The 23,605-nt window shown below is 40.6% G+C and overlaps 1 protein-coding gene across 3 annotated transcripts in view; it reads right to left on the bottom strand.

Annotated features, from left to right (window-relative positions):
* cfap74 (cilia and flagella associated protein 74) overlaps nt 1-23,605 on the bottom strand; it is a 59,800-nt gene that overhangs the window by 4,303 nt on the left and 31,892 nt on the right. For all 3 annotated transcript variants that reach the window (XM_073470719.1, XM_073470720.1, XM_073470721.1), the window contains exons 22-34: nt 20,164-20,292; nt 13,018-13,105; nt 8,899-9,072; nt 7,949-8,082; nt 7,527-7,797; nt 6,186-6,320; nt 5,854-5,987; nt 5,255-5,386; nt 2,318-2,427; nt 2,166-2,221; nt 1,305-1,424; nt 1,055-1,210; nt 743-881 (exon numbers count right to left, since the gene is read on the bottom strand). In XM_073470719.1, coding sequence (XP_073326820.1) covers nt 743-881; nt 1,055-1,210; nt 1,305-1,424; nt 2,166-2,221; nt 2,318-2,427; nt 5,255-5,386; nt 5,854-5,987; nt 6,186-6,320; nt 7,527-7,797; nt 7,949-8,082; nt 8,899-9,072; nt 13,018-13,105; nt 20,164-20,292 — 1,778 coding nt within the window. The remainder of the gene's footprint in view (nt 1-742; nt 882-1,054; nt 1,211-1,304; nt 1,425-2,165; nt 2,222-2,317; nt 2,428-5,254; nt 5,387-5,853; nt 5,988-6,185; nt 6,321-7,526; nt 7,798-7,948; nt 8,083-8,898; nt 9,073-13,017; nt 13,106-20,163; nt 20,293-23,605) is intronic.

Genomic DNA, 23,605 nt, shown 5'->3' with positions numbered 1-23,605 from the left:
GTGAACTGAATAAGTTGAAAACTGTACCACACGGTACAGTACCCTTGAACCTTTTTGTACACTGACTCTCCAAAAACTGACATACAGTCTCTTGCACAAAGTCCACAGCCCTCATAAAGCTTGAAATAGTAACAGCATGGGCTCCCTGGGCACGACTACAAAAAAATGGAAGTTGATTTGTGCCATCGATTCATGAGAAGAGAGCTCTAAAAGTCAATCTGCTGCTCTATATGAGATAGACACCAAAATGAGGGAATTCTCAAAGGCTCAATGGTTTTAAATGGATTCACCATATCATTATCACAGCAAGTACACATTTAAAAAGAGGCTGAGTACATTATCACTTATTAGTAGATATAAAAGAATGCATATGACTGTATTAATTGATGGCTATTTTGTCTGCCTGTTTTAAAAAGTTTATGTTGATTAGCTAATTAAGAGCTTGTAGTGTTTTATTCTACGTCTCCTGGAGAATCAGACAAACATAAAGCAAAGGTTTGTATGCAGAGCCTTGCCATTTGCATATTCTGATATATACAGCTGTTTATGCATTTTGACATATCCAAACAAAAAACAGTATTAAGCTTGTTAGAAACATGTTGGGTGACCATGAGCCTCTAGAGGACCTTCACTGCTCCTTGTCACTGATTCTCCAAGAACTCCTTTTCTTTTGTTTTAGAGCTCCAGCAGTCAAAGTTGTCAGGTTCCTTGGTGAGTCACTGCAATGTTAATTATGTCTTACCCACAGTAGGCTGGACCTGAGAGTCTGTGTTACTGCCCAGCAGGAAGGCCACCCTGTCAGCTCCACCCTGAGGCCTGGTGGGAGAGAGGCTGGCCAGCTGCACCCTGAAGCCCACTGCCACCACTGAGCTGTTCTGCAGCTGCAGGCAAAACAGGGCTTAATGTCAGTTTATCTACAACCTCCTCAGTTGCATCAAGGTAATCAGTGCAAATCAACAGTCAGCACTCTCTTTCAGTCCTGAATTTGTAGAAAACAGAAACGTCTTGAGCTTCTCCTTCTTGTCCTCTTACCATCAGCGCACTGGTGACTGACCTTGAAGACCTGTGCGGTGCTCTCCCTCTCCAACACATAACCAAAGTCAAGGACACCTCCAGGGTGGGAGCAGGTGACAGCAGGGACCACACCCTCACCACACAGAGTCATCCTGAGGGTCATCTTCTGGCTACGCACCTCCAGAGTCTCACAGTACTGGAGAACAGCAGTGGGTGAGCGGTTAATGTATTCAGTCAGTATTCATAATGTAACTAAAATAATCTTAATAAACTCCACACTGTTTACCTACCTTTTCCTCCAGACATGGACTGAAGGCCAGAACCAGAGTGTGTTTATCTCCTGGTTTTATACATCTGAGAGCATTCAGTAGGGAAAAAGCACCGTGTACATCCAGGACTGACGATCTCAGCTTGGAAACGGTCAAAGAAAAGCAGCAGTGAACATTTGATATTATTATTATTTATTATTATTGATTAATAAAAGCAGTAGTGCCAATTTAAGATTAAGGCATACTACATTTCATTGGAGTATAAAAATCTCTGGATATTAAAGTAACTGATACAGAGATGCCATTTTTAAGATATTAATTGCATAAAATCTACAATAAGGTAAGTCTATGAGGATTATGACTTTTGACTGAATTTAACATAAAAATAAATATACTTACCCAAGGTCATAAAAGGACAGTGGGTCAGTATGTATCTAATCATGCTAAGTTTTACAATTTGTGACACTTTATAATAACTGTCATTAAAAAGTGGTACATTTTAAAGTAATTATTTCATCATTAACAAACAATGAAATGCTTCACTAACCCTCTGTGAAACAACTGTTTATTGTAAAGTTGCAACTGATGTTTATAATACTTTGCAAATGGTTAATGACTACTGTGTAGTTCATCTATAAACATTATTATATTTGGCCTTTATAAAGTTGTAACTGATGTTTGTAAACATTTAAGATTGCTTAATAAATGGTAAATAATAAAAATGTCACTGTTTGTTAACAGTGAAATAACTATTAACTAAAGTTTAATAACTATGAATTTACCAAAAACTGTTTGCATTAGCAGTTTAAAACATGACTCTTCTTCTGTGTTTTCTTCTGTGTGTTCTGACATACTGATCGGTATGTGCTGAAAAAAGGATACATCCAAAGATTCCTTCGAAATGTTCTGAACTGTTAACCTCTTGATCACTTTTTCTCCTGAAAACAGCAGACATGAATACAACACAAAAGAAACATAAAAACAAACGGTATGTTAAGAGCCATCAAGCTACGTAATCTTTCAAAATCACTCACCCACTGCCACCTGATGGAAGTCTATGATATTGTGTCCATTGTTGGATATCACCACTAGAGCGGGCTGTACCGCAGGACACTGCAGCTGCAAGTCAAGAGTGTTGAAGGGACTGTGGAGATGAGAAGACAAACGAAGAAATAAGGAGTATGTGTTACAGGTCCCTCTCTAAGTTTCCTTTGCAAAACTGTGAGTCATGCGGATGATATAAATAATTATTTTTATGCTGACTAATCAGTTCTCAGTTCTCAAAATAACTGAGTGAACCTCTGAACCTTTTTGTTCAAATGCTTATAAATGTGGTCGCGTCCTGATTATTCATCTGCCATTCATCACAAAACTATGCATCCAGCTTTCAGTCTCTTAGTGCTTTTGCTTTTGTTGCACCACAAAGCGTTGTAGCCTGAGGCTGCCTTTAGCAGGGGTCTGCTGATATGGTAATGGGGTCAAATCCTCGCTCCATCCAAACAACTGAAACATCCATAAATCTAGAAACTGTCCAACTGGACTAAGCAGAGGAAATCATGGAGTTTGTATTCTGTTGGCAGAAGGGCTTTTGCATTTAGATGTACAGTCTTTTGACTTGAGTAGAGTGCATATAACAACAAAGGCTGTTAAAAAATATACTTCAGGGGAGCAACCAAACACCAACAGCATTCAACACAAGATTAAGTTGAATAGCCTCAGGATATATTCTTCTTTTTATTTTTTCAACTGCTTCGCTTTAAACCAAAGGTGTTTTTATATTCTCCCAGAAGGCTTTTCTTAAATATTTAGAGCCACTCAATAAAACCAAATCATTGCCAACAGAAGAAAGAGATGAGGATCTTTACTTTAGAGGTCAGACTATTGAACAAAGAGAGTTAGCATACTTCCCATAAATGGAGCGATGGCTGTGAGCTAGTTCAGGCAGACAACTCGAGCTGCACTGCTATATACTGTACATATGACACACCTCACTCTCTACAAATCACCTACCAAAGACACCCTCCTAATTTGGTTGTCTATCTAAACTGCAAAAATTCCCAACTCCCCCTCTGCCTGCCTTATGAAAATTTCAAATGTGAGTTGTACATGAATTTATTCGATCTGTCTCAAAATTTGTTCTCATCTAATATTAGCAGTGATTATAGCAAGAAGACAGAATAAGTTTCTGTACTGCTTTTCCAGCCATTTCAGTGGCCATTTTTTAATCTACCACTCTCTTCATCATCTCTTGAGTTTCTCCAGTGTTGAGATGAAGACATTTCCAAAGGTTATACCAGAAGGACAGACAAGCAGAGAGACCACCTGTCAGAAGCGATTGGTAAAGCTCTATATTTATACAGTGGTTTTCTGTAAGTTCCTTCAGACATGGTGGCTATCACTGCTAACCCAGTGTTTCTTTTATTTATGGACATACATATGGATTGAATCACGACTGTGTTCAATACACAGTGTGTTAAAGTGATATAACAGAAATTTGGGATTTTTGTTGAGAAAGGAAAATAAGATACGAGATACAGTAGTCTCCAAAAATCTGCATGGTATATTATGACGTATTATGATGTATTAAATATAAGAAGAAAGCTAATGCTGCTAAGTGCTATTCAACTCCAGAATTCACAGTTAAAATCAAGACTGTATTATTTGTTGGGCAAAGCAGGTATCCCCTGACCCTCAGGGGCCCTTGAAGATCCAGGTTTACTGCATGTCATTGGTTTATTATAGTAAATACATGAGTGCATTTTATTTTTACCAAGTTATGGAGTATGCACCACCAATCACACAATCAACTGAAAAACTGAGGGCCCTCAAGTAATAGTTTGACATTTAAATAAAATCATGTGTTTTTTTTATGTTATTGTTCACATTTTACAACACACATTAAAACACAACACAATTGTACCCATAGGTCACTTTGAAACCATGATTACAAACTCCTACTCTCTTGAATGTAACTGTTTTTAACTGTGTTCTGTTATTGCTTCTTTGTTTTCTAGCTATTCATTTTTGTGTGTGTTTATACTATTTTAAAAGAATCATTACGTAGAAATTGGCATTCTGTGTGATTTGGCGCCCCTCACAGTTTCTGAGTGCAACACCACTGTCGTAAATACAAATCCCAGGTCTTTACCAATATGTCAGATGTAATGTAGGTGCTAACTACAAACAAAAATCATCATGTCATAACAATGTATGAAAACTTGTATGTTGAAGTAAACATGTATGTAATTCTGTGATCCTACCCTCTCACTGAAGTTACATAGTGCAGAAACAAGTGATAGGAGGGCGGAGTGGCTGAGACAGAGACACCATTCACCCTGTTACAAGTAACTTTACCATCAAAATGATTCTGAAGCTGTTATTTTAGGGTAAAAAAGTGCTCTCTTTACATCATTGTAAATGAGGGCATGCCCTCAAAGATTCTTTGTGATTTAAAGGTTACATTAATTAAAAAAAATCAAATAATCAAACACAAATTGACATGCAGCAAAACAGGGGTAGTAGTAGCCTGTGGGTAAAATATAATTTGCACATAATGGCCACTTGGAGGGGAGGGGTTAAAAACAGGATGCAAAGAGTGTGTGAGAGGAACTGGGCTCAGCAGGCTATTTTTGTTCTGTGTGACGGGTCGATCTGGACTTGGATGAACTATGTTATTTATGACAAACGCAGACCTTATTTTCAGCATGAATCAAAATCTGTGCTGAAAAATGCAGTGGAAGTCTGATAAAGGAGGCCATGGTCTGAAAGAACTGGCTCACATTCAGACTGCAAAGTCTGTAAATCATAACAGGACGGCAAACATTTATAAGAAAATATTGCAAACGACTTTAGGAATTTGGCATTGGGTCCAGTGAAGTCCCAAAGAATAACGACACGATATGACACAAATCTGACATGACAGGGCCCACAGTGTGTCATACAGAGCTGTACAGAGGCTGACTCAGTGTTACCTCCATGCCGGCTGCTCCTGTCCGTCCTCTGGAGGGATTCTGTCAGACACAAAGCAGGGAACTGTGTACTCTCTGTATCGTTGGGTGAAGGAGTACAGCAGAGAGGCCCTGGCATCTTCATACTGCTCTGACCTTGATGGAGAAGACTCAGCTCTATTAAACAAATCAACAAACTCTCCTCACACATGCTCTTTGGAGATCATAATATGCATGGTGTGATCAATGCAAATAAAAAGAAATACTAATGGAATCACTTGAAGGCGCACTGGAAGAAGAGGGAATATTCAAGCAAAAAGCTTTGTGTGTTTGTTCAGTGTTGTTGGATCTCAGACTTCAGTCCAAGTTATACATTTGGTTCAGAGACTGGAGTGGCTTTCAGGGAGAATGTGAAAGATGTTTCCTAAAGAATAATTTATTATCTTTTGCAATACTACTTTTTGATATTTGGTTATAGAATATTTATTAATGAATACTGGCCTCACTGGAATTTCAGTCCGGCAAACGGGACGTGCTTTCCAAAGGAATTTGTGATACAAAGCAAGCAATACGACTGACGACATCAAGGAGAAAATCAAGTCTTTGTAGAGATGAAAACCTACCCTGGCTGTATGTTAGCAGCATTCGATGGCTCAGTTAGTTGCTCCGTCTTTGGGCCGTCTAACACCTTGCTGTTGTTTGGAATTGCAGGAGCCTTCTTCCCTCTATTGGTTTTCACTGGGACCTCCTTTTTAGTCTTACAACGCACACACACAAACACAACTGATGTTTCATACAAGAGTTGGACAAATATAGCGTCCACAATCTGTATAAGCACCAGTATATTCATGAAAGTGAAATAGTCAGCTGGTTGGAGATGTGCTCGGATTTAAAACCCATTTGGCAGCCTCACAGTCGCAGCAGGTGACTGGAGCAGGTGTGTGTTCAGTCGTACCTCTTTTTCAGTGTATGTGTTCCTCTCTAGCTCCTTCTCACGGAGCAACTTGGCACGATGGAAAAGACGCAGCGCCTCCTCTTTGATCTCCTGGTCCAACAGTCTGGGTCTGAATGTCACCTGGACCAGACATCTCTAAATCAGAGGGGAGATGAGGAAATATTCAGATTTAGAGGATCCAGCAGTAACACTAGTTATTATTGTGTGTTGTTTATTATACACATTTTCAGGAAAAAAAAAGTAAAGTGAGTGTTCTTCCTCAGTGGCGATTTTTAATTGAAACCTCCACTTCATATTGCGAAGTGGAAGTTTAAATTAGTTTTGGGCAGTCTCCTGTTCTGGGGTTTCTCTTGCGTGGACCAATTCAAGTGGACTGAGGATGATAATCCCCATGTTTTCCAATTGCATTTACTGGATGTCTCCCACTGGGCCTCTGATGGATTAATTGTTTCCATAAACAGAGCCTAAAGGAAAGTCTTCCACTGTCTACTTCAAATTCAACTGGCACAACCAATAAACAATTAACTGCATGATGTTAAACTCCCTATAAATCCAATAAATATTAAATTCAGATTCACAGTTTTTTGTTTTATGTTCTGTACTCATTGAGCACTCCTTCACTTTCATCAGGTGTCCAGTAGAGTGCATCATTACACTATAAAGGCATCTGCTGTGGGCCGACAGCAGTTATGATGGCTGTTTATCTCACTGTAATTCTGTAAAACTGGTCTGAGGATGTAAATCTTTCCTCTTACATCTGTTAACCTTTTGGTCATTATGTCTTTGTTGCACAATGTCATAAAATTAGATTTGATTAGGATCATATCTTAAAACTTTAATTACGGTTTGTTATGTTAGGGTAAGATTTGGCCATGTGTTCAATGAGAAATGAACCTAAAGAGATCGGGATTACCAAGACACTGGGTAGTGAGGAGCGGGCTGAACTAATATTAGGGCAAAACATTCTTCAGCTGTCCCTGATAGTGCTAATAGCAAGCCTGGTTTGAACATTTTCTCAAAGTCCATATTAAAGGGGCACTTTAGTCATGTACTTTTAGAGATATTTTATTCTATATTTTGACATTAACCCCTTGTATGGATCCTTTCCCATCCTACACTTCCCATAATGCAACCAATAATAGCATTAACGTCAAAGATTATTCTTGGAAATAGTAATCTGGCTTTCGACTGCATGTCACGGTCTTCATCAGCTGCTTGAGTTTAAAGACCATGAGATGCGGTAAAAACCTCCAGAGAAAACAAGCACGTTACTCTTCAATCACATCTTTTGTCAAACTTCCAATAGCATCTTGCTAAACAACAAGTGGTGTGCTGCTTCACCTCTCCGGGCAGCAAGGCGCCTGCGGAAGGAGCGATGCTGATGTCTGAATCCTTGGGTGGGAGGAAGGAGAACAGCCTGGGTGCTACAAGAGTCATGGCGTCCTCTGGATCGATTGGTTGTTTAGACTGGTTTTGGTTGGTTTCACGGTTGATCAGGGAAATAATGGTGGTGGAGTGGTCACCTACAGCCGTGGCCCCAAACTGGACCAGAGAATGGGAGAGCTCCAATGGAGGGCTGACAACCACTGCTCGGCAAGACAAATGGAAATCCCTGATGACAAAGCAAAAGATATTGTTCAGTTCCATACTGTATACATACATATGGGATTTGGCACTGATTGAACCACATACCATCATCAATATCTGGGATAAATATGAAATGTGACATTTAATTTACACTCAATGCAAGATTAAAAATTGACCTGTTAATTCCAGATTTGCAGCTGATCTGGAAACTGTACTCCTTGGCCTTGTGGGCACAGAAAATCAGATCAATCTCCAGGGTCTCTTGTGGAAGCAGAGTGCCGAAACCATCATTAGGCTGGACCTCAATAAACTGTAGTGTGAGAGAACGCAAACAACACAAAAGGCTTGAATTTCCAATTTACAGTTGTAATCTTTTTCATGAAATCAAACCCCAATTTCTGCTGTGTGCCACCAGCTCTTACTGTATGAATATATGTATGAAATATTGCAAAATGGCTGCACTGTAAACAGAAAAACCAAAAGCTCCTCTGTTGAATTTCTTCCAGAGTAGCTAATCAATGAGTGTTTGCTGTAGAGCTAAACTGCATGTGCTGTTACCATGGTAACCACAGGCATCTCCAAATCAAAAAGTGCAGAAATCTTAAGGATTACAACTTTAATGGTTGAATAAAAAAAGTAAATCTCAAAAATGGAAAACCTGTGAAAGGATGGTTGAAGTGGAATTTCCAACAGTGAAAGTCTATACTAAATATAAATCTGACATAACATCATCTAAAAACTTTTGACCACATTGATAAAAACAGTATTTTCAGTGACTATCAGTATCTGGATTAGTTTTTTATAAACAACAGGATCCAGGGAACTGTTCTCAGTGAACACAGCTGGACACCCAACTGGGACTGAACACAGCCTGTGAGACCGACAGATGGCAGTTTGAAGACAGGGGATACAGTATGGAGGTGATTTACAGCGGCTCTGACCAGGACTGTCCAGGGACGAGAAGACTGGCACAGGAGAGGCATCGAGCAGCAGAGGAGGGCATCAGCAGCAGGCAAAAACAGTGTGTAGATCCCCACTATTTTTACATCTAACTCAGTGAATTGAGGATTTATTTTGTGCAAACCAGAGGTGGTTGTGGAAAGAGTTCCTGTTACTTATGAATTACCTCTGGAAGACGCAGGAAGCCAAAGTCCTGAGGCAGCAGGGACAGGTTGGTAAGGCGAATGCTGCTGATAACCTTCTGGTAAATGGAACAGCAGCCAAAGTCCGCCTCAGTGCGGTCAAACTGCAGGTCTGACGAGGTCACAACTGCTTGGACTGTGAAATGGACAGGCTTCACCTGAACACACAAACATGAAGCATCATTACACATCTTTCTGTCTTTGACTGGAAAATTTTCATTACATTGCTTTTGACCTAGATTATCTCTATTTCATTCTTATATCATAATGTTACCATGTCTACGAAACATCAGGGACAGTGTGAGTTATGTAATACAAATGCTTCCAGTGGCTGTTCTGAAAACTGCTCTGCACTGGTATCACTTTTTGAATCTTAATTATACATTTTCATATTCAGATTGAAGGAAAAAAAAGAGGAGAAAGAAGGCTGCACCGAGATGAGCATGGGACTAGCATCGACTAATGTTTTCTTTTATTCTAACAGCCTTTTTTAGTTCACAAATATGAATATATGCACTCAAAGTATCTAATGAATTGAATTCATGTTTAAGGCACGACCATTTTAGTCTGCCGAGCTGAAATGGAGCAATGCTTTTATGCATATAGTCATCCTTCATCACTGAGCAGCTGAGATGAGACATGAGTGAGTGTGTGTGTGTGTGTGTGTGTGTGTGTGTGTGTGTGTGTGTGTGTGTGTGTGTGTGTGTCTGTGTGTGTGCGTGTGTTTCAAAACAGAGTGCAGGCTCAAAGTGAATTCTAGAAAATGAAATCTCAGCACCAACCCAGGTAGCTGTTTATCAGTGACATCGCCGTTCTCCCCTGAATAATTATGGCTTGGGTTTGCGCTAATCATGCAAGACTTGTGTTATCCTGTATTTTTCTTATTTCAAAACTATTTCAGTCCCTTTTAATGAAGAAAAATAACATTATATTGGTCTTCTCTATACTCTCCAACCTCCCAAATACACTCAATCAATCTTTGGATACACAAACAATAGTAGGATTGGTTTTGGGTTTTTTATGGGATTTATCAGCAATAATAAAAAGTATAGTAGTAAAGAGTATTACTGGCCTTTAACACTCCTTTGGGTCCATTATGTCCCTATAGTATTAGATTAGAAAACGTAGTAATCTTGTGAGCTGTTTTTTCCCCCCCAGATAATGTCTATTTGGATCATGTCAGTGATCAGAACATGACCTTGTTTATTGGTCTCTGCACCATTGCTTTCCTGGCTGCTGTGGCGTCTGGTGACCATACAACAGTGTGTGTGCGTGCATGTGTGTTTGTGTGTGTGTGTGTGTGTGTGTGTGTGCGTGTGTGCGTGCCTGCGTACGTGCGTGTGTGTGTGTTGTGCGAGTGCATAGTTTAATGCCAGGAGCTCAGAGCCCGGGGCTGGGGCAACAGCTTTGGTGCTCCACGGGAGCATCCTGGCTCTTTGTCAGAGCTCCGCTCCCCCCTCCTCGTCCTGGTAGAGAGAGGGAATTGGGGCTGGATGGTGCAAGAGAGGAAGGTGACGATTTGGCAAGAAGACTGACCAGATTTAGATTTACTGAGAAAGAGGACTGGCATCAATGCAACACGAATGTCTAAGCAGCTGCTCTGTGTTTGTTAATAAAGGCTGCTGCTGAGGAATAGAAGGAATTTGGTTGCTGTAAGCACTTTATTTTCCACTTCAATGGCTTCTGAGCTGATTGTTTACATATTTCAAAATGCAAGTTGGACCTTGTGAAGAGGATATGTAGATTTGTGACTCCCGAGAGGAATGATAGTTTCTGTTTAAGGCTGAATAGTCTCCTTATCAATGTTTGTTGCACTATACACAAATAAAGCTACCATATAACAACAAATCCAAGATGTTTTTGTGTCTGAAGAAAATCTACACTAAATATATGCAATACCAGTATGAACTGGTGTTGGCATGACAATGTAATGTCTGGGTAAAATGTACTAAAGTGTATCAAAGTTAACAATACACATATTTATAGGTTATCAATTGTACCAATATGATATTGGTACTCTTACAGATGAAGTCCATACATTCCAAAATGGACATTTTACACCTGAGCTCTCACCTGAGCTGCGTATATTTATTTGTTATATAGAGTGCTAAAAATATAAGACATCCTGTTTGGTGGCAGATTACCGCCGCTGCTCCAGCAGAAACCCATACCCGTACACCAACAGAAGCCCACACTTTAGAGACATGGACACCTTTGATCAAATATTAAAAGGCAACTTCTGCAGGTAACAAGAAAAGGTAACATTCTGTAAAAGACAGACAGAAGCTCTAAAGCTTAGTCATAACAGAAACTTACTGTGATGTAACATCATCCAGAAGCCTCCTGTGTGTCTATGTTGAGGAACATTTAGGATGTTGTTAAAAAACATAATTGTGCTGCAGATTGTGTTTGAAGAGCAATCATCAGCTTCTGCTGGTCATTCGCAGTCAAGGAACAGCATTGTTCCTTACTGAAATGCACCATGGGAGCTGTAGTTAACTTCTCCATTTTACAATAGTATGAATATTCTCCACTTGCACAATGTAGTGTGACGTATATCCACTTTACGAACTGCACGTCCTGTTGCTTCTGATGCTATCTCTACAGTTTACATCTATAGTTATCTCAGTGCTTCTTCACGGGATCATCCCTATGTTCCCCGGGTCCTATGTTCCCCGCTTTGTATGTGACCGGGGAACATAGGACCCTTTTTCTAAAAAAAGGGTCCCATGTTCCCCGCTGTTCACCCAAAGGGTCCTATGTTCCCCGCTGTGTATGTGACCAGGGAACATAAGACCCTTTTTTAGAAAAAGGGTCCTATGTTCCCCACTTTCCCTCAAAAGGGTTAGGGGGTTAGGGGTTAGGGTTAGTTACTTAGGACCCTTTCTTAGAAAGGTCCTATGTTCCCCACTGTTGCCGGGGAACATAGGACCCGGGGAACATAGGTACGCTCCCTTTTTTCACCAGTAACTTAGTTAAAATACTTAAGTTGTCACAGTTCACCTTGTATATATTCTTAATAGTTTACTGTCAGTTTTATTATATATGCTGTTTTTAACATTTTTGGTAGTTTAGCTCAATAGATAACCATTAACAACGTTAGCTAGCCACACGCTAACATTAGGTTGCTATGGTTCTTTTCCGCACTCCGTGCTTGGAAGAGCAACCAAAAGTGAAAGTGACTGACTAACACTGTCTTGACCTCATTGTTGGATAAAGGATTTAAATCACAAATCAGAGAGAAGGGTGACTGGTGACTACTATTGAGTGTGTATAGGCAGAGCTTTTTAGGAAGCCAGCTAGGCTAGCTGAGAGGCTAACCTTGTTAGTTAGAAACACCTACGTGATTATCTTAAAGATCAAAAATGCTAAAAACACTATTAACAAAAACAAACAGTAAACTATTAACTATACATAAAAAGCGAACTGTGAAAAGTGATGGATGAAAAAGAACTGAGCTAACTATAGATGTATACAGTAGAGTTGGCACCGGAAGCAAAAGGACTTGCAGTTGGTAAAGTGGATATAGGTCACACTATCACAAAAACAGATATTTTGGAACACATTTGCTCATCAGTAATGCTGATGATTCAACCAGGAGAGTCACAGGACAATTCATGTTGTGGAAATGCTCCAACTGTGTGTCGTCTAAAATCATCTGTGCAGCAAATGAAGCAGACTTTTATAGCCTTATATATAACTGTTCCCACTTTGCATGTTGGTAGATATGAATGTAAATTGTATGTCTCATGTATGTGAGTGTGTCCATGTTTTATGTGTTATATACTGTTATACATGTTATATATGAAGACACATAGTACATAATCTGTACTTATGTGTTCCCATTTTGAGCTTCTGGAGAATTTTTTTGTCAAACAATACGGGATAACCTTTATGCTTGGCTTATTAGCGCCCATGGAGTAACTGGGCCTTGGGGGTGGGAGATAATTTTAGCTTGTTATCAGCAAAATAGGTTACAACCTTCAGCGGCTCTGCTTCTGTTGGGGACAAAGTAGGACACAAGTACACTGTTTTCAGGATCCCAGGGAGGTTTACTGTATAATAGACTGGATGTATGCAGTGTATAATAATATGATGCAAACCTGGCCTGCTACTTGCACTGTCATTGGGACTTCCAGGACTCCTGTGTCACTGTCAAAAAACTTCTTGGCATCTTTGGATAAGGAGCATCTATAAGAGAGCAAAAGAAGCAGCGTTTTTTACATCACGCTCATGAACAGAGAAAAGCACCAATCAGGACTTGATAACAAACACATAAGGTTGCAAATTTTTGGTCAGCACATCAGATAGTCAAAAGCCACGAGCTACTATTTAGCTTTTAAAAAAAACCCATAAAGATTAAGACCCCGAAGACCCATCATTTTACTTTAACCCACGACTGTAGGATCGGCTCGCCTGGGAAGGCAGGAGAGAGATGTAGAGCGCGCCTCCACACTACTGTAGGTTGTAGCCATGGTGATGGGAGACGTAAGTATGATTCAAAGAGGCCCAGTAGTCATGCACAGGCTTATGTAAAACTCCAGTCCTTCAATATAACATATACACTGAATATCTCCGTGTGTGTGTGTAGTTCGTTATCATGTAAACAGTGTTCCAAATGTCAAATGCAGTTTGTGGCTCAGATCCAACCCCCACTTCCCCTCTCTTTCACTCTCCTTCTCCCAACATCCTCCTCTTTTTTCCCCCTTCCATTCCTTGCTTTTCCCTCCTCTGTTTCTCTCCTATCAACTGTCTTCCCCTCTTTACGCTCTTAATGCTGGTTGAAGGCTCGAGAGCTAATGCTGTAAATGTCAGTGGTTTTAAGACTCTCCAGATGTCAGCACGTTTTTTTTTTTCTGAAGCGCTAAAACCAAGCCTCGCCTTCAACAAATCTGTCAGCTTCAGGTTCGAGGACAGGTTTGCGTTTCATATCTCCTCCAGCCCCTCGCTGCTGCACGCATCTGCTGTAAACACGCTGCTGTACTCCAGCGCTCTTCATGACTCGGAGCTAGAAAGGTCACGTCCTCACACACGTCAAAATTAAATCTCTTTGCATTTACAAAGGGGAGTAATGAAAATCATTTTCTTCCCTCTGTGGCTTGACCAATGAGCGCAGAGGGTGTATTTAAGGAAGCACTCTTGTTCTGCCTGCAAATAGAATCGCTGCTGGAGAGTCACTCTTGAATTAGCTTGGCAGGGCAGAGTGGAAAAGCATGGTGGGACGTCGCCAGGCCCATATGCTCGGGAGAGTTGTGCGGATGGATGGGGTTTCAGATTTGTCAGTGTCCTGCACAGATTTACTTGTGTACTTTTCTTCTCTGTGGCCAGATTATCCACAGCCACGTCCAAAAGTAATTCTCCTCCATAGTCTTTAATGATACTTCTGAGATTAGCGGCGGACAGAGTAAAACTGAAATAGTTGTTTTGACTTTGTGGTACTGCTAAGAGAGCTGCAGTGCGTATATCCAAAAGGGATTTCACCTACAACTAGTGAAAGAACTGGGCAAAATGTCATCTACTTTATCCACACAACAATCCCCTAAAAAAAAAACCCTGGAAAGCCAAAGAAAGGTTAATCATGACAATCACCTAATATCCACAGGAGCAAGGCTGAAAAATCTCCAAAGACAGATATCTCACTTTAAGAGCTTATGATTTTAGGAAAGTGGCTGCTTGAGTGCTTCTTTTTACTTGATGGGAGCAAATATGACATATTTGAAATGTATATATATCCCTCTCCAATATCCTGCTTGGATTTCACTTCACCATTAAAAAAAAAGTGATTATGAAAAGGATTACAAAACGGATTAAGAGGCTTAGGGATTTCTCACTACGGGGAAATGGACGGGCAAAAAAATATGGGAAATGACCGTGAAAGAAATCTTAAAAACTGTATTGACCAAAAGGTTATTTTGCTTGTTTGTTTTTTTGCAACTCGTGACGTCATTAAAGTTTCTGTGGTGGTGTGAGCGGCGAGCTAGCAGTGGGAGCACCGGCAGAGCTGTTTGGTGTAATCTGTAGTAAATCATCCTTGTAATCTCCCTTTTATCAGCCGGAACTGCCAGGGAGGGACACGTTGCAGCGCTCTTCAGAGATTACACTTAAAACCGTTCATTCAAGCCATCCCATCCTATTGATCTTGTTATCAGGTTCTTCCGGTCTTTTCAAAAATGTGTTGGATTGAAAATTTGCTTCATGCAGAATGTTTTTTCTTGACCCGGAGGCTGAACCATTGTTTTTCAAAGCTAAAACATGTCTTTCTCAACTCTCAGTTCTGAGGCCCAAATGAGCCAGGTCACATGCAGCTCACATGCTAATACCCACAGCTCATTCCAGTCCAATGTAATGAGGTTTAAACCTAAAAAATAAATGCGGTGATGTAAAACACCACCGATTTCGTAGATCAGCAGTTCAAATAAGTCTGGTTTGATGGCTGGCCCTGTAAGCAGGATTAAAAGATGAAAAAACTAGCTGCATAGCTACAGCCAACATAAGGTGACCGAAAATGGTAAAAAGCGAGGACGAGGCTGACACAAGGTTGTTTTAAGTTGACTTATAGGATAGACAACTCTTATACAAATCAACATATGTATTCAATTAAAGGTGCAATACGTAAGAATAGGCTACCTGTCAAATTCACACTTAAAATAAATAGGAGGCATATCACCAGAGTAACCGCTAACTGCTGCTAAATATGGCTGCCATTAGCTAGTTAGCTCAGTTAGCCTTGCAGCTGTTGCGGTCCAGGGATTTCGGACCACTGGGGAAGAGTTGGTATTTACACCGCTAGCATGGGAGCTTTGGACCGGGACAGAACAGGCTAGCTTGTTAGCATGCTAACGTCAGTAGATATCTCTGCAATAAAATACATAGACGAAATATCAGGCTAAATGAATTAAGTCAAAAGAAAGTCACCTCACTTGGGCTGTCAGTGTCCATCTGAATGTAAATCAGTGTTCTTCTGAACAAGATCATGTGAACCAATGGCCTTGACGTCGTAGAGAGGGGATTATGAAGTGTATGGAACAATGCTCTAGATATGTGAGAGAAACATGTGGGCTGGATGGTGACAAATAAACGTGGAGGAAGACAGGCAGAGAGGGATGAAGCAAAGGAAAGATGGTGAAGGATGTGGGCAGGTTGAGCGCAATCCTTCAGAGCAGGAAGCAAGAATGTGCTCACCCTCTCCCAAAAGCCTGAGGACGGAAGGCAAGAAGCAAACACCTGTGTAAAGAATGAAAGCTATGAGTCACATCGGAATCCAGATTTAACAGTGTATGAGTGTGTGTGTGTGTGTGTGTGTGTGTGTGTGTGTGTGTGTGTGTGTGTGGATGAGACAGTGAGTGAAAGCAGTGCTGCTAATGAGGATTTGAAAATCCAATCACAGGCTCTGGCTAGGGAAGACTTGGCAGTGCCGTTTTAAATGACACACTGCCACTGCATGAAACAAAAGCCAACCTACCAAAAATCAACAGATCTGAAGGCGAGATCCAAGCATGACAGAGATGAGACATACTGCTTTGCTGACATGATGCAAACATATTTATTTTCCGGTCCCAGTGTGATTTGTGTGAATTTCCTGTGTGGGTAGAGGATACTATTTGGGGCCTTAGGGCATCCTAAAGGATAAATACAGTATGATTTTTGCAGCTTTGGCCAACTGTTCTATTGGTTACAATAACAGTGTCCTCACCTGGCCCCAGCTTGTACCTCTCCATTTAAAGCTGCAACGATTAGTGTATTAATTGTAGAGCCCAACCAATACTGGCTTGTTTTGGATTTGGATAATTAATTAATCATCATTTATGATAGTAAATGAAGAGTCTTTGGGTTTTGGAGACATTGTTTTGGGCTCTTTTTCACAATTCTTTTGACATTCTATGAATTCTTGAAAATAATCAGATTAATTGAAAATGAATATAATCATTAGTTGCAGCCCTATTATATATTATCATTACATCTGAATCCCAGAGCAAAGTGTTTGAGATTGCTGACTAAACTTTATTACTGTTTTGAAGGTATTCCCAGACTCTTGTAACCATCTGGATATTGAGATTCTATCCCCTGCACAATAAAAACAGCTACAAGATAGCTGTTGGTTTGAGGTTTTTCAAAGATACTCAAGATTAATTAATGTTTCAGAAACACACATGAAAGGCACATGTCCAATGGGGCAAGAAATATGAATAAGACATGTTGATGTTGGGCTGATCAGTAGTAACAATTGTAAAATATTTTTTAAAAAAAGAAAAAAATGTAGGAAATGAGACAGAGAGGAAGACACATACGTCTAAAAGCCTGCAATGCCAGGATACTGCCGACAGTACCGATGAGGTAATTTGCACAAAAATCACAGTGGAGAGGGAGAAAGTTTCATAGAAAGTTGTCAACAGTTGTCACGATCACTCCTCCAGATGTGGTGTTTGAAAAGAAGTCCACAAAGAAATTAGTAGAAGTAGAAGAGAGTATTAGTTAGACACCGGTCTTCTATGGGAAATGAAAGAAAAGATAAGAACTTTGTGGCAATACATAAAATGACTAAACATTTTCTTTTTCCTTCCCATCAGCCCATATATTTGATGAAATGGTAGACGATGGTAGACAAGTAGAAACGCGTCATCCCCCCAGTGCTTCAAAGTGGTATTGTTGGCACAGCAGGTGCAAAAACAACTGTACGGGACACATACATCATTTTATGCAAACATAACAACCCCTCTCAGCAAAAATCTGCTCATCACAACACATTAGACGGAAGTGACATGGAATGAAAATTCAGTTCAGTTCATTACCAGATTTTTTTAAAGTGCTGTCAGTCTGTTCCCAGATCCCAGCAATTATCTTGGTGAGCTCAATGTTATCATAATCAATAGAAGTGACTGCCAAATGCACAAAAAAAAATCCAAGTTGCAATAAACTGGACTTATCCTTTAGGAACAACAGTGTTGTCAACGAGAGCACAGGGAACTGGGTCTGGTGTCTAAGGTTATGTAAGCAGAATCAGGGCCAGCATATAAACAGTGGTGGATGTTGGATGCATAGAGGGATGAGAGGAGTTTGAGAATAACCGAGAGAGGCAGAAGAGATGCAGAGTTAGAGGCGAAGTGAAAGAGCACAGAGATACAGAGGACTGTGGAGACTGAGAGAAGTGAAGAGAGAGAAGTATAGTTAAGCACAGAGGTGAGAGGCCAAGAAAAAGAGAAGTATGTGTGAGAGAGTGGGAGAAGACAGCACAGAAGCACAAGAGAGAGACAGCGAGAAAAAGTGTGATACAGAGGGAGGAGGGAGGGGGTGGCGGTTGTAGCTGTTAGTGCTTGTGAACGCTACATCATCTCAGCAGCAGCACGAGTAATGCTGTACGCTAATCCTCGCATTAAAACCTCTGCTGATTCACTCAGGCAGATTACTAACAGTTTCCCACTTTCCCCTTCCTGGCTGAACGATGACCGGTGCTTGCCCCGAACTTTTGTCATGTGTGAAAAAAACGACCTCCTGTTCATAGTGTTTTGCAACAGTATCCTCTCAGCTATCAATATACCGAGCTGCCGGACTGTGAAGGGAAAAAAGGAGGGTGGGCAGAAGAATACTAGCGCCCACGCTGAGTTTTTACATACTTCACGCCTCTCATATTTGCCCTGGGGGTCCCCTGTCCGCTCTCCTGGCATTCAAACTGCGGTTCAACTCCTGCCTCTCCATCTAAATATAGAGCCTGTATTGTTGTAGAAAGAATTAGCGCATCCTTCAAAGTCATTAGAAACCATTAGCACCGCTCTCAGAGTGCAGGTATGTTGAAGCAACTCTTTTACACCCCCTGGGTGTTGACAGGCTATACAATTGTTGCCATTTGTACCTCTGTAAAACACCAACGCTTGCCTCCAAAAAAAAGGGAAGCAATGAAGGGTTTCAGTATACTTGTAATAGATTTTACAACAGATCTCTCCAGCAGATAGTGTCTTTTCATCAAACATTGGATAGATAGTTGAAGAGGTGGATGCAGTTTTATGCATTTTGTGGCTAGCTAGCAAGTTAGCGCTTTAGCTAATTTAAGTTTTTATAACTCAGTCCTTATTCTTGTATCTGTGGCCACTATTTTTTATCAGTAAAAAAGATGGGGCCTAAAATGCAAGTTGTCAGACAATATTCAGGTGATCCTAAAGGCTAACCTGGGTTTGTTTAAAACGTGTCTGATCCTTTGACTTCTTTTGTTTCCAACTTCTTCTTTTTTAGTGCTGCTGCAGTGGTGCCAGATCACATCAATGAATTAGTTTATTATTACTAACTGAATCAAATCTGTCAGAGTTTGGGTTTTTTGGTTTAGTTATTGTTTCCTGTTTTATTTTGTAAGGTTCATCCTCATGTCTCATGTCGTGTTACTTCCTGCCCTTTGTCTTGTTTTCCCTCCCTTTGGATTGTCCTGATTAGTTTCTCCTGTCCCTGATTAACCTCCCGTGTAATTAGTCCGTGTGTTTTCCTCCTCTCTTTGTCTGTTTTCTGCCGTTTCCTGACTCACCTGTGTTCAATTAGTTATCATTCCCTGTGTATTTAAGTCCTTGCCTCCCCTCTCTCTTTGTCAGTTCTTTTGTGAAGTTTTCCCACATTAGTCCTGTGTCTCCTGTGCTCCTCGTGTTCCTGCTTGTGTTTTCAGTGCTTCTTTGGTTTGTACTTTATTTAGGTTTTGTATTTTTGTAGCTCTTTATTCTCGGATTGGCCCTTGCCTGCTCCTTCTGTTTTTTTTTGCCTTTTGTTGCCAGCTTTTTTTGCTTAGACTTTGTGTTTGGTATTTTGTATTTATTGGACTTTGGTTTACAGCTTTATTTTAATAAAGCTCCCTTTTTCTTCAGCCTGCCTGCCTCCTGAGTGTCTTGTGTTTGGGTCCTCACTGCTTTTGTAAACTGTGACAAAATCGCAAATTTCTAAAAGAAGACCAAAGCATAATTAAACAATCCTTTAAAGTTCGTCCTGATCTAATGCTGTATTGGTTTATTGTGTACTATTGAACCAGATATCTACTTCCAAGAGCCCTGAACCAGATTTTACTGCATGCAGTGTATACAGAAAGCTGTAGGTTTCAAGCTGTAGGTTTCTAGTTTGTTGAAGGAGCAGGCCTGGCTCAACACATATGACAAGTCTCCTCTGGAGTGAAACTTTCATAGAAGGCTGATAGAATCATTAACAAGCTTACAGTCTAAAATAAGATTATGAATGCTCCAGTGATTCCATTATCATTGCATCCTCTGTGTGTCCTTCCTTACCTCGGCAGGAACTTGAGTTGGGCATTAAAGCTCGATTGAGCCTGGATGAAGCCTGTCTTTGGTAGGATCTCCATGTGTTTCCTCATTTCCGGGCACACCTCAAAGGTCAGTTTCAAGGCTGTCTTGGCCCTGTCATGCAAAAGATATGGTTTCATTAACATTATGATACACCAGGTGCAGTCTTATAAGACTGGGTGCAATCCAGGACGAGCTGTACTATTACTGAAAAATAATGCACAGGCTGTAACGTACAGTCAATACTACAGGCAATAATGTACTATAAAGGAATGGATAAGGGCAGAAACTCTGGTGTCTTGTAAAAAAGTTATGATACGATATTAGCCACTGCAGTTGCTCAGAGCCAGCCAGCTCTGGAGGAGAGACTCAGGTGCAGAGCCAGACCTTCTGGGGGAATAAACAGTCAGAGAAACATCAGATTCTGCTCTGATCTGGAGCTGTTTACCAGTGGAAGAAGAGTTCAGAGATTACTTTTTAACTATTGGGATTAAAAAGTGAATTTATCTTCACTCCTGTTTATCAACATGACTGCAGCAGCCACTGTCCACTACCTTTGGCGAATGTACAGTAAAGTAATCTTGGGGCGATTAAACACTCATGTAGGTTAAATAAACACGTGATCCTGCAGTAAAACTCACTTCACTGTTGGTGACCACACCTTTAAACGACCACCATTTCTGATTAAAACAAATCTATCAAATGTTCACAGAAACAGAAGGGGTAATGTTTTAAAGTTTAATTTGCATTAAGCCTTATTTGCCCTTCCCTTGTGCCTCTGTGATGCAGCACATTTACTGTAATCCATCACTGACATGGTTATTGATGAAGACACAGCAAAAAATATATATTCCTGGTGCTTTTCCCCATGGACATTACAGGGCAAATGTTTTAACCCCAGGGGTTCAACAAGGACAGAGAAAAGATTTTTATTTGAGTGACACCTACATAAATTGCCTTGTATGGAGTGATGTACCCCAAAGTCCATATCTTTTAGGTGACCCAATTTCTAGGAGCTTCAACAGATGGTTGTGCCTGTGGCTACAAGCCTCAGTTATAGCTGAGGCTTGTGATACAAATGGCTCTTCACCTTGGGAATTCTCCAACACATTTAACCACAGCCCACACTCACACACCTTCATAAAACGATGACAGTACAAACAGGCTGAAAAAACTCTCTGTTTGCTGGAGGAGATATGCATATAGTGTACTGGGGATAATTTTGTGTTATGGCTGCTTTTATTCTCATAGATACAAAAGGTGAGCACCGAGCAAGCTGTGGCCAAATAGGCTGAGGGACCCTTCATTTTTCCATTCCCCTCTCAAATGAAGTGACCCACTTTGATCAGCGAGGTCAACCAGATGGTTGTTTCCCCGAGGCAAGGACTCTCTCTCTCCCTCGGGGACACTTGGGGGATATTAAGTCGCTATCTTCATTCCGGCCAAGTGATAACCTTCAAATCACTCTCGGAGGAATATTCATGGCTACATAATCATTTAGGATAATTAGGTGATTTAATTAACAGGGGCATTTAGCTAATCCTGTCTTCTTCACTGGCTGCTTGTGACCAGTTTATTTCTGAAGCCATGTTTAATGATTTAAAGGTGGGTTTACAGCAATTCACATAATTTGCTTCCTCGGGGTAAAGAACGATGTGCTACTAATTATATAACCTTCACTTCATTAACCTTCATTATAATAATATTTCATTTGGTCGTTAAAACAAATACTGATTTCTTTAATTCAGGAACACACTTTCCGAAGGTTGTAGATGAGATTCTTTGAGTTAATATGTTGTCTATCTAAATAAAGAAAAGTCAGTTGACTCCTCTCTATGTCCATGTAGGAGGGAGGATGGATGGGTCATTAAAAAAGGGGATTTGAAATCGGAAGACTGCGTTTCATTTCCTGTTTCATACCAGCAGTCATCTCTTTTTTCAATCATGGCTACGACCATGACCTGTGCCATGACCTCAACCGTGTGTTCATTGTTGTAACCATTATGACAAAGCCTAATCTTAACGAAGAAGTCATTTTTAAAGGTGCAATATGTAGGAATTTAAGTCAATACCATTCAAAAATTAACTACAATTATCAACAGAATGTGACGAAATAACAGTTTTGGCGTTATGATGACTGCGTAGGCTACTGTGTTGCAGTAATATCTACTGAAGTAAGCATGCTAACCAGCTAGCCCAAAGCTCTGCTAGTTACACGGCTAATTCGACAGGTGGCCATTTCTTACATATTGCACCTTAAATGCCCTGGTTCCATTTTTGTTTGTGGCGCTTGCGTTGAAAGTGCTCGACAAGGAACTGTTGATTCATGAAGTTGAAATATAGAGTTATAGTGTTATAGCAGAGTTAACCAGCTCTGAAAAACACACAGGCAGAAAAGACACCAAGCACGGAAGACAACCCACACAGTGACTCCAAATCATGACATTATCTCTACAATACCACCTAGTTTTACTACCAAAACCTAAATGAGGTGCCAGCTGGCTGGAGGAGATCGTCAGGGAGTTGAAAGTGTCTGGTAAGAAAACGCACCTTCCCTCTTTGCTGACTTGTTGTTGCTAGTGGTTGTTATTTCCAGTAGAGGAACATCTAAATATCAGAATATAAAAGCTGTGTTTTCTGTTTAAAAAATATGGCTCCTTTACATGACGTAAGAGAATGCATATTCAACGGGTTCAGTGTGGACAGCGATCGTCCAACATCGCATCGCATCGGATGCTCACATGCTGTTAGGACACAGTGTTATTGGGTGACAAAGAACTTGACCTCAGCCTCGTCCAATAACACCTTAAGGATGAATTGGATTGCGAGCCAGGCCTTATCGGCCAACATTAGGGGGCCAACCAAACCAATACTCGAGGCTGAATGCGATGCAGATATCTGCAGTCAGGTTCCAAAACCTTGTTGAAAGCTCTCTCCAAAGAGTGGAGGCTGTTGTAGAGGCATAATAATGCTCATGGTTTTAAAATGAGATGAGACTGAAGCAGTTCACTGTGACAGACATTCATCTAGCAATACACATTTGCTGAATCTCCATTACAACAGGGCTACAGGCTTGAAGGTGTGTCTTTAACAGGTGACGAGCTTGTCTTGAGTTAATGACCTTTAATAACCCTTTAATAACCTGTTTAGTATCGCACTGTGCAACAATGGTTTATAGCCAGTGACTTATCATCATTTTTCAGACTGTTATGATTTTGTTTAGCATCTGCCACTTATTGCTTGAAAAACTGAGATGGGATGATGAAATGGATTAAGAGAGGAAGAAGAGTCTACCATTTGTCCCTGAATGATGACGAAGCCCATCCAACCGCAACCCACTTGGAGGCAGTCATGCACGCTTTGACCAGACTCCAGATATAGTCCGTCTAAGCGTGGCTTGGCCCAACTCGGTACATTTAAACTGCGA

The sequence above is a fragment of the Pagrus major genome, chromosome 7 (genome assembly GCF_040436345.1).
Source record: "Pagrus major chromosome 7, Pma_NU_1.0".
Taxonomy (NCBI): Eukaryota; Metazoa; Chordata; class Actinopteri; order Spariformes; family Sparidae; genus Pagrus; species Pagrus major.
This window is presented reverse-complemented; position numbering and strand designations above follow the sequence as displayed.